Source organism: Emydura macquarii, unplaced genomic scaffold (assembly GCF_026122565.2).
Source record: "Emydura macquarii macquarii isolate MOO-44397 ecotype Brisbane River unplaced genomic scaffold, CSIRO-AGI_Emac_v2 contig_1551, whole genome shotgun sequence".
Classification (NCBI taxonomy): Eukaryota; Metazoa; Chordata; order Testudines; family Chelidae; genus Emydura; species Emydura macquarii.
The window spans coordinates 13,215,464-13,227,452 of record NW_027131688.1 but is presented as its reverse complement, the minus strand read 5'-3'; the positions used below and the strand labels follow the sequence as shown (position 1 = coordinate 13,227,452).

At 50.6% G+C, this 11,989-nt stretch overlaps 1 protein-coding gene across 1 annotated transcript; it reads right to left on the bottom strand.

Moving 5' to 3' along the window:
- Nucleotides 1–8,057: 8,057 nt before the first annotated feature.
- Nucleotides 8,058–11,781, bottom strand: SIX6 (SIX homeobox 6). The gene is made up of 2 exons (XM_067555141.1): nt 11,210–11,781; nt 8,058–8,226 (listed from the first exon to the last, which is right to left on the bottom strand). Exons 1-2 carry the CDS (start codon nt 11,779–11,781, stop codon nt 8,058–8,060), a joined length of 741 nt encoding a protein of 246 aa, XP_067411242.1.
- Nucleotides 11,782–11,989: the final 208 nt, after the last annotated feature.

Below are 11,989 nucleotides of genomic sequence, written 5' to 3'. Positions count from 1 at the left end.
TCCCACTATGCATTGTGAAAACTTCCCAAAAGACAGTCCGCTAGACAGTGGCAGGTTGCCTACTGGGCTACTACCCCTGGTGCTCCACACTGTGCATCGACACAAGCATGCCTGGTGAGTACTCGCACCACTGACACAAGGATTCAAGTATGTATGCGCACAAGTGATATAGTAACTGTGGCAGGTTTATGCCAACGTAAATTGTGTCGACCAAACTTTGTAGTGTAGACAAGGCCTTATTCTCCTTCTAGGACCTCCAAACACACAATATAGATCAGTTCTTTGGCTCACAAGGAACAAATTCACTTAATTCTGCACACAGATGTGTGTGTGTGTGTGAGAGAGAGAGAGAGAGCTTTGGAATCCAAGGGGCAGATTCTGATTGCTGTACATCTAGAGTGGCTCCAGCGAGAGCCGGCCTTCCGGAAAATAGTGCTCTGGGCAAACTTGTATTTTGCCGCCCTTTCTTTACTATGCTATGGCACCCCTACTTCTGCACGCTGCTGACAGCAGCACTGCCTTCAGAGCTGGGCACCTGGCCAGCAGCCACCACTCTCATGACCCCCTACAATAGCCTTGTGACCCACATTTGGATAGGGACCCCCAGTTTGAGAATCGCTGCAAAAGTCTTGATGTCCCCCCCCCGACCATGGCACCCTGGACAGTCCCCCACGTCATCCACACCTAAGGCAGGCTCTGGCTCCAGTGGCAAGCTTATGGCATGTTAAATTGGAGGAGTGTCTTTATGACAGAGCGCTCTGCCACAAACAAATCAGCCCAAGGAAAGCCAAAGTGTAAACCATTTGCTCCCTAAACCACCCCTAGCCCCATAGGGGGTCTCCTGTATTTCCCGGGATCTTCCATCTCCTCGCTGTATTCCCTGCCCTAACCCAAACAACTCCATGTCAAAGCCACCCTTCCTCCAGCAAGGACAAGGGGGAAACCCATTCCTTGAGATAGGCCTGTCGCAGTCCAGCGGCCCCAGTCCCATTCCTGGAGCCCCACTGCAGCCGGCGGAGGCAGGATGAGCCGGATTCTGTAGGATCACGCAGGAAGAACGGCGCTGTACTATCCTCGGTAGGAAAGGCGATTTGACCAAGTCCGTCGGGATCACCCGACAGCAGCCCCCCAACCGGAGCCACAAACCAGCCCCGCCACACGCAGAAGCCGGCTGGCTGGGTGTATGCGGACCCCATGGGGCTCTGCAGCCCGCCGCTGGAGGGGACAGGCCGATGGACCCGCCTGGCTTTACTTCGGACTCCAGCCCAGAACCCTGCGGGGCGTCTAGTCCCGGTCTCCGAGTCAGGAGCGGGCAGCCGCAGCGGTTCCTGCTTTCTGCTGCCCTGCCGTGTGCATCCTCGCAGCCCGCGGGGAAGCCAGCGCGGGCCGTACATTTTCAACGGCCTGTCTCGGGTAACGAATTGAAACTAATACTTCGCTCGGCGCAAAGCCGGCCCGCCTTCGTGTAAGGCCGTGGCAACAATTCTCCTTGTCATTCTTGGCGGTCCTTGTGCGCAAGATACCGGGATCGAGCTGTGTGTGTGTACACATATATCTGCTTCTCTTTGCTGCACACAGCCCTGTGAAAAACCCGGGGGAACGCGGCACCCTGTATATTTCACGAGGGCTTTTAGGAGCAAAAATAACAGGCAATGAAGGTGTAAAATAGGAAGGCTCAGCAAACGCTTCTTCTGATGCCGCGGACACAAGAACCTGCCGTGATCTCCTGTGTTTTACCGAGTGTGAGTCAGGAACATATTGGGTGCGGGGAAAGCAGCCGCTGATTAATTCTAATTGGATTTTGCTTATTAAAAATAGTAGAAAACAAAAGCCAAAGCTTGATAATCTACCCACTGACTCCGCCGTCTCTTTGATCGTGTGTGAATCGTGCTAGGTCCTACCCTAATGTTTAGTAAATAGTGTAGTAAACTCACAAACACCGTCTTGATGGTTATTATTATTGTAATACCACACCGTGCTAGCATCCATCGAGTCAAGATTAGTGATTACCAGTAGAAAACAAGCGAAACCATTTGTCATCCCTAAGGGTCGACACAAGGTATTTTCTCGCCCCCACTAAAACAATTCCTTTGGGGGGGAGTAGAAGGAGGGGAGAATGGGACCCGAGCGATCCGTCTGTCCGCCAGGAAGCAACCCGATGTGATTTGAGACAGTTTTGCCCCAACTTGGCATTGTGAAGGGGCTTGATCCGGAGCACAGCGATCCGGAGCACAGGCTGCTCCGCGCATTTCATAACCGGCCAGCTTCCTAACGTCATTGCTTAGACAAATGTCAAAGGGCACCGAAGAACGGAGGGTTGTAAAACAAAACAAAATAAAGGGAACTGCTCAGTTCTCCGCCCCGTGAGCTTGCGAACCGCTCAGCACCTCAGATCCCCGGTTTGCAGTGAAAACACGGTGCTTCTAGGGCCCACAGTTTCAGGCCAAAGCGATCCGAATCGGTCTGGGGGGGCTACAAAGAGAGAGCCCCCAGCAAACTCAGCGCAGCCCTGCGTGCGCCTCGGGGACCCCCCCTCCCCCGGCCTTGACTGGGATTTCACAGCCTTGCGTTGTGTGTTAGGGGCACCCCCGCCCCTCAGTTAGAAGACTGGATTGCAACCAAGTCTCCATTCCCCGGTGGGCCGAGGTGGAGTTTTCCCTACGTGGATGTGAAGTCTCCGCTCCCCCCCGGCTCCCCTCCCCATGAGGATTTTGCCCGAAGGGATCGGGGGGGCGGAAGGCACTCCAGGCCGGCCTGCTGCCATCTCAACGTCGTCTGTAGGCAGGGGGCAGGGGGCAGGTCCATCCTCCTCTCGCCCCCCCCCCCGGCCAAGCTGCGGAGCGGCTGGTAGCCAGGCCGCTGGCTCGGGGGGCCGGGGTAGGGACACAGGCACGGCTCGGTGCAGCCCACGTGGCTCTTTCCCACGCAAAGGCCCAGATTTGGGGACCGCTGGAGGAGACCCTGGCAATAGGCAGGATGGGCATCGCCCGCCGGCCGGAACCCCCACTCGCCACGCCGGGCCGGGCCGGCCCAGAACGCCGCGATTCTAGGGTGAACCGTCCCAGGCGCGTTTCCTTCCCTTTCCCAGCGGATCAAAGGCGTTTTCAGTGGGGCCCAGCCGTCCCCGGGCCGGGCAGGCTCTGTAGGGACGTAGCGCGGCTCCACCGGGCTGGTCCAGGGTCCCCCCCCCCCCAGCCCTTTGACTTACAGGCAGGCAGCAGCAGCGCGAAGGGACGGGACCAACGTGCTGATACCTTGCCCAGGAGTAGCGGGGGCAGGGAGAGATGTCTGGAGGCGTGCAAGGACCCCCGCATGCAAAGCTCGCCCGTTCTGAGCCCGGACACATACCCGCGTCTCCTCTGCAGAGCTCCCGCAGGGAGCTGCTCGTCTGTTCCAGGCACACGGTTTCTCACCGCTGCCTACAAGGGAGCGCGTTCAATTCCCAGGCCACGCCGGGCAGGCCCTTTGTAACAGAGCAGCTTTCTCGGCCAGGGTGGAGCTGCAAATCCATGCCCAGCTCCCCCTTTTGTCCGCCGGGAAAACGCATTAGCGGGCTCGCCGCAAAAGGCTGTCCCCGCACAATTCAGACGACAATTGCTCGTTTGTGCGGCGTGGGCAGACGGGACCCGGCTGGAGCAAATCTCGCCCTGCTCCGGGGGTGTGCAAACTGGAGCGAGAGATCGGTGGGCGTGTGTACTCGGCCTGCACACGCTGGTGCACCGCCAGGCGTGCACACGGGTGAGCTCGCTCTGCGGTGTTTGGACAAGCGTGTCGAGCCTTTCCCTGGGCCCATTCTCCCCTCCATGGCTGGCTGTATTGTGGTCACCCTTGGCAGCAGGAGCTCTCCTCTCCAGGGCCCGGCTTTGCCCTTTACAATGCACGACACTGGTAAGTGGGCCTGCCGTCCCCAGCTGCACCGGGACCAGATTCGCCCCAACCTGCAGGCCTGGCTTTTCTTTGCTCTCGCAAAATCAATGTGTTCACAGCTAACTCATTTCCCCCCTGAAAAACTTATTAGCTATTCAGCTTCTTCGAGCCCTCGAAGCCCCCTTTTGTCCTAGGCAGGACTCGAGACCCCATCATTAGCGCTTATTACTCTGAGCAGTTTGACAGCCTTATAGACCGCTTACAAGACTTTTCCATTCATCCCTGCCCAGGGCAGTCCTGCTTCTCAAAAGAAACGGAAATATTCAAACTCCCCCCCTCCCCCCCCAGCCCAGCTGAATAGAAAAACAAGCTGTTTCTCTTCTCCTCCCTCCCCATTCACGTTACTTTTGATACAATATTTTCTTCTTTGTTCAGCTAAAACCAGAGAGGTCAAGGCAGACTTTTAGCGAGCTTTTCTCTCGCTTTTTGTTTAATGTAAATACAGTTTTCGATTTTTTTAAAGCAAACAAAGTGGGGGGAAAATACATGAAGTGCCTGGTGCTGATTTTTGAGAAGAGAATGTCAGGACATCTCACGTGAGTGAGAAAAAGATTCTTGCCTTGATGGTTCTGACAAGAACAACAACATCAACATGCAGGGAGGATGAGAAAGGAGGGGAGGTGAAGTACCGTACAGCCTTCGCAGTACAACATAAGACGAACGTTGTCTGTCCTCTCATATACACATTATATTGCGAAAATCTCTCTCTCTTACACACACATCTTCAGTTTCTGACGCTGTAAATGAATCTGTGAACGATGATGATCTATCTGAATCTATATACTATAGTTTACGATGATCTGTATAAATCTGTGTACTATGAGGATGTAATATGGCTCCGATTGTTTATATTTTGCTGAAGTGAGTAGTTAAGGTTGCCAAATATTCAGTTTCGCTCATCCCTCAGCATTCCCTGTATACTGATGTTATTTTTTTAAGATCCATAAATCTATAGTGTATCGTATTATATATCATCATAGTACACCTATCTGTATATCAATATAGATCGTTATATAATTATATACACATAAGAATATAAAACCAAGAAAATCCTAGCTAGTTAGCCAGAAAAATCCTAAAAACGAAATGTATGTTTGTGTCTATAATATTTAGATAGTTCTTTAATTAGATATCAAAATCTTCGATATCTATCTATCTATCTATGTATCTATGTATCTATCTATCTATAAACGATAGATAGTAAACGATAGGTAGATAGATAGATAGATAGATAGATTTTATCAAAACAAATGTAAGGTCCGATATTGTTACTATAGACGAGAATGGCAAAACTATCTTAGACTTCAATGGGTACTTGGCTGGAAATAAAATATTTTACTAAATTCTAGCAGATTCCCTTCACAGTTGGAAAGAAAATCTTTATGAGAGAAATCATGGTTTGCAAGTGCTGTCTGTCAAGAAAAAGCAACGCTTAAAATGTAAAAAGCCACCACAATACTGTTTGCGGGTGTGCTTCAGTCACAGGCAAAACGGCTCCCTTTAAACAGGCTTGTAAATCAGGTTATCGTTTTTAATCTGGACAGTGTTTCTGATTTCAGAGAGATGTGTATTATGGAGTTAAAATGACGTAGTTAAAAACATAGCGTATTATCGCCAAATAAAATCAATATAGATCATTATTAGATCTAAATATTAGATAATTATTTTTTGGGAAAAAAAAGGTACCTAACCATAAAGAAAATTCTCAGCCTCCTCTTTTAACATAGAATTAGGTGATGGCATTAAGTACCTCGGGATTTTAATTAGGAATGATTAATTTAAAAGGTAGCAAGTCTGGTAATACAGCAAAGCCAATATATTAATCCGGGTAACTTTCTATTTGTAGTTATCATCTTTGATCAGACTCAATAGATCTGCTGCTTTGGTGGGAAAAAGTACTTCTGATGTTTGCTTTGTAAAGTATCTTCTGATAACACGTTTTAAAGATAATCAGAAATCCTAAAACTCAAGTGCGGCTTAGCCATGTTTTTAAATGAAACTAAACACTATTTATTTTTACAGGCATGCATTCGTACTGGCTATCTCTTATTCACAGATCTGTTAGTTTTTCGTGCTATTAAAATATATTCATCGTATGAGATAACTTGCTTCCAAATGGGCTTAGAATTTAGTTAGTAAAAACCAACGTCTGCGTGGTCGGCCCACCACTGGCAGAAACACCGAGGAATGACTGTGATCACAGGGCAGTAAAATGCAGATTCAACGCGGATGTTGTACGGATTTAAACACAAACTGAGGAGCAGATAAAACCTCGGCGCTGGGTGGGAATCTGCCTTCTGCAACTGGGGAGCAAATACGAAATTAATCTATAAATGTAGTTTAATGACAACGGCTTCTTTCCCTACCCTCATCATCCCTTTTAAGAAGAGATGTTTCCAGGAGATTAGGGTGTCTGATTTGCAGGTTTCTGGCGATTCCTGCGGCTAAAACAGGACTGTCTGCTTTAGGAACCAAATGGATATTAGCGGTCCCAGGATGCCATCAGTCTGAGAAGCCCCACGTCCATTTCCTCCTTTGCTTCTCCTGCGTACAACGCTTCGCCTGCTAAAACAAGCCGAGCAATCAGCTTATTCTGGGCGGCACGTCTCTGAGGACAGGCAGGCAAATGAAATGAGACCGAGCAGACAAAAAAAGCACAGCTCAAGCGATTTAAAGATCAATGTCAAATGGTATAATATAAAATCCTTTTGCTAGGAAAAAGCTTAGCCCGCTCTTTGGATGGCATTGGCTTTCTTAGAGCAAAACCAGGAGTTTAAAAAAAAAAAAAAAGCCAGACTATGCACGTTAAGGACCCGTAGCCACAGTATGATTCTCCCCCCCGCCCCCCCCCGTCTGATCTTTTTCAGTTGTAATGATGCTCTGGTGAAGAAGGGTTATTTAATTTATGAACCTCTATTTTATTTGCCAGGTAAAGAAGGGAGCTGCATCTGATGTCACACGGAAGGGATATTTATAGCCTGGTTTACGGGCTCCATCCCCCCCCCCCCCATTCATAATTCACTGTTGATGCATCGCGAAATCTCGGCCATTCCAAGCAAGATCCAGGCAAAGAGCAAGATCTTACTACCCACCCAGCACGCGGCATTGTCTGCTCTCTGCCTTCACACGGGACTAACGAGACACATATTCGTATAGCCTCAGCTATCCACATTCATTTCTCTTTATCAGCGTGGCGGAGTCAATTTCTCGCTAATCATTATGCTCTCAGTAAAATGCAGATTTCCCAGCCTCCCCCTTTCCATTCGGCCCCGTTTTGGTTCCTTTCAGGCTTGGGAAATAGATTTGATATTTAACTACCGCTGGACTGTGTAAGGCCTGCGTGGGGAAGTCACGCACAATCCAGAGCGCTTTTCATCGCCCATTGCCCTCCCTGTGTTGCAAACGAGGAACGACTAAATATTTGGGTGCCAGGCAAGTATATGGTGGGAGTTCAGTGGGATCAGAGAACCAGCGCCTTAAGCCGAGGGGGGTCTCTGCATTCGCTGCGCCCTTAAGCATTTAAAAACAGATCCTTTAAGTAAGAAAGGTTGCTCACCAAATATTTTATTATTGTTTTAGGCTGCTTCATACAGTACTGATCTGGCACATGCTCTACAAGTCACCTGTGCACATAGACAAGCCAAAATAATAATAATAATAATAGAAAAAAGCTACCATAGCAATCCCTTAAATAAGTAAATAAACATTATATATATAAAAACCCTTTAAAGTAAAGCAAAAAAAAAAAAGAGAGAGAGAAAATAATAATAATAATAATAATTAATAATAATGACAGCGTCTTTTTCAACATGAAATACCCACGAGGGATGCAGGGCAGGCGCTCGACCATTTTGCAACTTGGCATTTTTGTTTGTGAGGCATCGTTTCAGCAGATCCTTTCAAAGGAAGGCGGCGAATCGTTCTTCGAATGCAGTCCCCCGCGGGGTTCTAGAACGGAGCGCGCGGGCTGTTCGAATGGGCAGGGGCGTGCGCGTGGGGCAGGGCGCCCTGGCGATTTGGCAGCCCGGGGCAGGCGCGGAGTGGGAGCGCGCGCCAGGGTGATCTGTAGGCAGGCAGGCACTGTGTTTAGCTCGATCTCTCCCCCCTCCCGTTTTGTCATGGCCGTGGTGTCAGATGTCACATTCACTGTCGCTGGAGGTGATGGAAATGGCAGAGGTGGCCGCTTTGCTGGACAGGCTGGCTGCGGGACTGGAGGCGGCCCCCAGCGGCTCCCCTGCGCTCTCCTCCTCGGCCTGCAGCGAGCGCACCGAGCCTTGGGATAAGACCTGCTGCTGTAGCCTGCAAGGAACCAGGAGACACAGACAATCACAGCGCGGCAACAGCCGTATGCCCCCCCCCAGTCACCTGTCCCAGCCAACAGCCAACAGCCCCCACACCCAGTCACCTGTCCCAGCCAACAACCCTCCACCCCAGTCACCTGTCCCAACCAACAACCAACAGCTCCCCATCCCAGTCACCTATCTCATCCAAAAGTCAACAGCCCCCACACCCAGTCACCTGTCCCAGCCAACAGCCAACAGCCTCCACACCCAGTCACCTATCCCAGCCAACAGCCAACAGCCCCCACACCCAGTCACCTATCCCAGCCAACAACCAACAGCTTCTCAACCTCAGTCACCTATCCCAGCCAACAGCCAACAGCCCCCACCCCAGTCACCTATCCCAGCCAATAGCCAACAGCTTCTCAACCTCAGTCACCTATCCCAGCCAACAGCCAACAGCTCCCCCACCCCAGTCACCTGTCCCAGCCAACAGCTCCCCCACCCCAGTCACCTGTCCCAGCCAACAACCCTCCACCCCAGTCACCTGTCCCGGCCAACAACCAATAACCCCCGCACCCCGGTCACCTGTCCCAACCAACAACCAACAGCTCCCCATCCCAGTCACCTGTCCCATCCAACAGACAACAGCCCCCTCAGTTACCTATCCCAGCCAACAGCCACCTGACCCCAGTCACCTATCCCAACCAACAGCCAACAGCATCCCCCACCCCAGTCACCTATCCCATCCAACAGCCAACCAGCTCCCCAGTCACCTATCCCATCCAATAGCCATACCACCCCAGTCACCTATCCCATCCAATAGCCATACCACCCCTGTCACTTATACCAGACAAGAGCCAATCAGCCCCACATCATCTATCTTATCCATCAGCCAACCAGCCACCCCACCTAAGTCACCTCTCCCATCCAACAGCCACGCCACCACAGTCATCTATCCCAGCCACCAAGTAACCAGCCCCCCCAATCACCTATCACATCCTAAGAGCTAGATAGCCACCCTACCACTGCGATCAATCTAATTCCAGCAGTGGACTAGCCACTCCATCTACTGTATCCCCACCTCAACCACCTATCTCATTCCAACAGCTAACCAGCCGCCACATATACCTCCCACCTCATGCCTAATCACCTATCCCAACAGCTAACCAGCCATCCAAGCTCCACATACCTCCCACCGCATCCCCATAGACCTCCGATCACTAACCAGCCACGCCCTGGCACATATCTTTTATCCCAAATAACTACTGCATTGGAACAACTAAGGAGTCCGCTCACCCCACAGATCTCCTACACCGCATTCCCTCCATACTCCTACCTCAACCATCTACTCATTGGAATAGCTAACCAGCCACTCCATCCCCATACTGCCACCATCGTTACCTATGACCAAGCCAGCACTAGTTCCCCAACCAGCCAAAACGAACCACGTTGGGCCAGGCACTGAATTAGCTTCTGGTTGCAAACACACATCAGGGTGCCCGGCTCCTGAACTGGGGCTCCCATGCGTTGCCCCCCTTTCCTTCCTTGCCTCCTGATGTCTTTCCAGAAGCCTTAGTTCTCCTGAAAGGGAACCCCAGTACAGTGCACGATTTTGCCATTCACACAGGCGGTGTGTGTGCCCTTCCCACGTGTAGGAAGGCTTAAATCTTTTCTCTTCAACAACTCCAGAAATATCGATTGATGTGTTTTTATTTAATAATAATAATAATAATAGGCAATATTTAATTTTCATTATTTAGTCACGTCCTTTCAGAACTCTTTTTGAGCTAGCCTAACACACGAACTAGTTATTTCTTCCTGCTGACTTTTGCGGGGGGAAAAAGCTAGGAATCACCGGCAGGAATTTGATCCTGAATTTGGAGATTCTTTTCCCATTTCCAGGCCTTTTGCTTATCTCGCTAATTTCAGATAGATAACACAAAACAATAACATTGCAAAGATAAAAGCCAAACAAACCATTTTCTATTGACACCCCCCCCCCCCCCATACAACAAAAATATAATCCAGAAACGATTCTTAAGGGTATAAAAGCACCCGAAACTGAATTCGAATGAATTCAAAATGAAAAGATTGATTCTTATAAACAATAAAATTATTTTCAAAGCAGATCTCGACATGTATACAATATAGATTCCTATTAGAGCAATTGATGGTATTTTCTGAAGCAAGCTTGCAAAATTATACTTATGGCGAAATAGCTGGGTATATTTTATGTAGCTTTCTAAATCCCTTAAAGCAAAAGTTTGAATGGGAATAGAATATATATATATATATATTTATATTTATATATAGTTAGCTTCTTTATATTTTTTGATATTTAAATGGCTAAAGGCTGGAAAATGAGCGAATGTTCCCCATCTCTGCATCATATTCATGATTAGAAACCGTTCAGAAAATCCTTTTTCTGACGCCCCATCTAACACGCTACTTCTTCCAGAGAAGCACACATCGTTTCTTGTGATGTATTTATTAATTTAAGATTTCCCAGCACAGAGAATCTTTCAAGTCTGCCATTTGCTAGGTCCGTTGCAATCTGAAGAGTCGCGAAACGTCAAAAATCATCCTCATAAAACAAAGCATCCCCCCGAAATGGCAACAAAAAAACCCATGTCCGCCGCAATGGGCCCAAGACATAAACCGATTAGAGAGAAACATGTGAATATCTTTAATAATTTACATGGGGACGGGAGGCGAGCAAATATTAGAACTGGGGAAAGGGCGCAGATACTAATAAGGGACTAAGTGCATTCCGCCTTCCTTCTGTTTTTATGCAAGTGCCAGGGAAATCGGAGCGCGTCGATGGCAGACATTGTAACCTCTCCAAGTATTAAAAAGCAGCTCTATTGCTCGACCGGAGGGAAACGTGCTTAGACCAGCCTTGTCCCCGCCGCCAACCGTTCGCGGCTCGGCGTCAAGGCGAACAAGGGTAGGGGGGCGCCCTTAGGAGCGGGAAAGCAGGAAAACAGCAAAGTACCGACCTGTTCTTAGCGGCGGCCGCCCTGTCTCTTTGTCTGCGGTTTTTGAACCAGTTGCCCACTTGTGTGGGGGTAAGTCCGGTAGCCTGGGCCAGTTCGCGCTTTTTGCTGGGGTTGGGGTATGGGTCCTGCAGGTACCACTCCCGTAGCAAGTGCCTCGTCCGCTCCTTGAAGCAATGTGTCTTCTGCTCCCCGTCCCAGATGGTCCGGGGCAGTGGGAACTTCTTCCTGACCCGGTACTTGTCCACCGGCCCCAGGGGTCTGCCCCGCAGCTTCTCGGCTTCCTGGTAGTGCGCCTCCAGCCAGAGGGCCTGCAGCTTGGCGTGCGACTCCTTGGTGAACTTGTGGTTCTCCAGGAGGTGGTAGAGCTCCCGGTAGTTCCCCGTGTGGAAGGCCACGATGGCTCGGGCCCGCAGCACCGACTCGTTCTTGTTCAGGGCCTCGCAGGCCGCCGGGGCCACCGGCAGGGACCAGAGGAAGCGGCCCAGGCGCTCGATGTCGCCGCTCTCCTCCAGGGTCTCGCAGACCCCGGCCACTTGCTGGGGGCTGAAATTGAGGATGGGCAGCTGGAACATCGAGGCGGCCGCGGCGGCGTCTCCTCCCCGCCGGAGAGAGAAGGAAGGGCCGGGAATCCGCGCGCGGCTGAAGGACCCTGAGACCCCCCCCCCCCGCGCGCCCGCCGCGCCCGCCGCGCCCTTCCTCCCCTCCCCCCGGGAATCTGGGTTACTAGGGGGGATTTGCCCAGCGCCGAGCTGCTCTGCTCGGCGGGCGCCTTTCCCCAGG

Bases quoted from the DNA above. Each gene is read 5' to 3' on its own strand.
- SIX6 (XM_067555141.1), bottom strand. From the start codon at position 11,781: ATGTTCCAGCTGCCCATCCTCAATTTCAGCCCCCAGCAAGTGGCCGGG. The intron at 8,227-11,209 runs GTCGGTACTTTG...GGTTCCTTGCAG, and splicing joins GCGGCCGCCGCTAAGAACAG to GCTACAGCAGCAGGTCTTAT.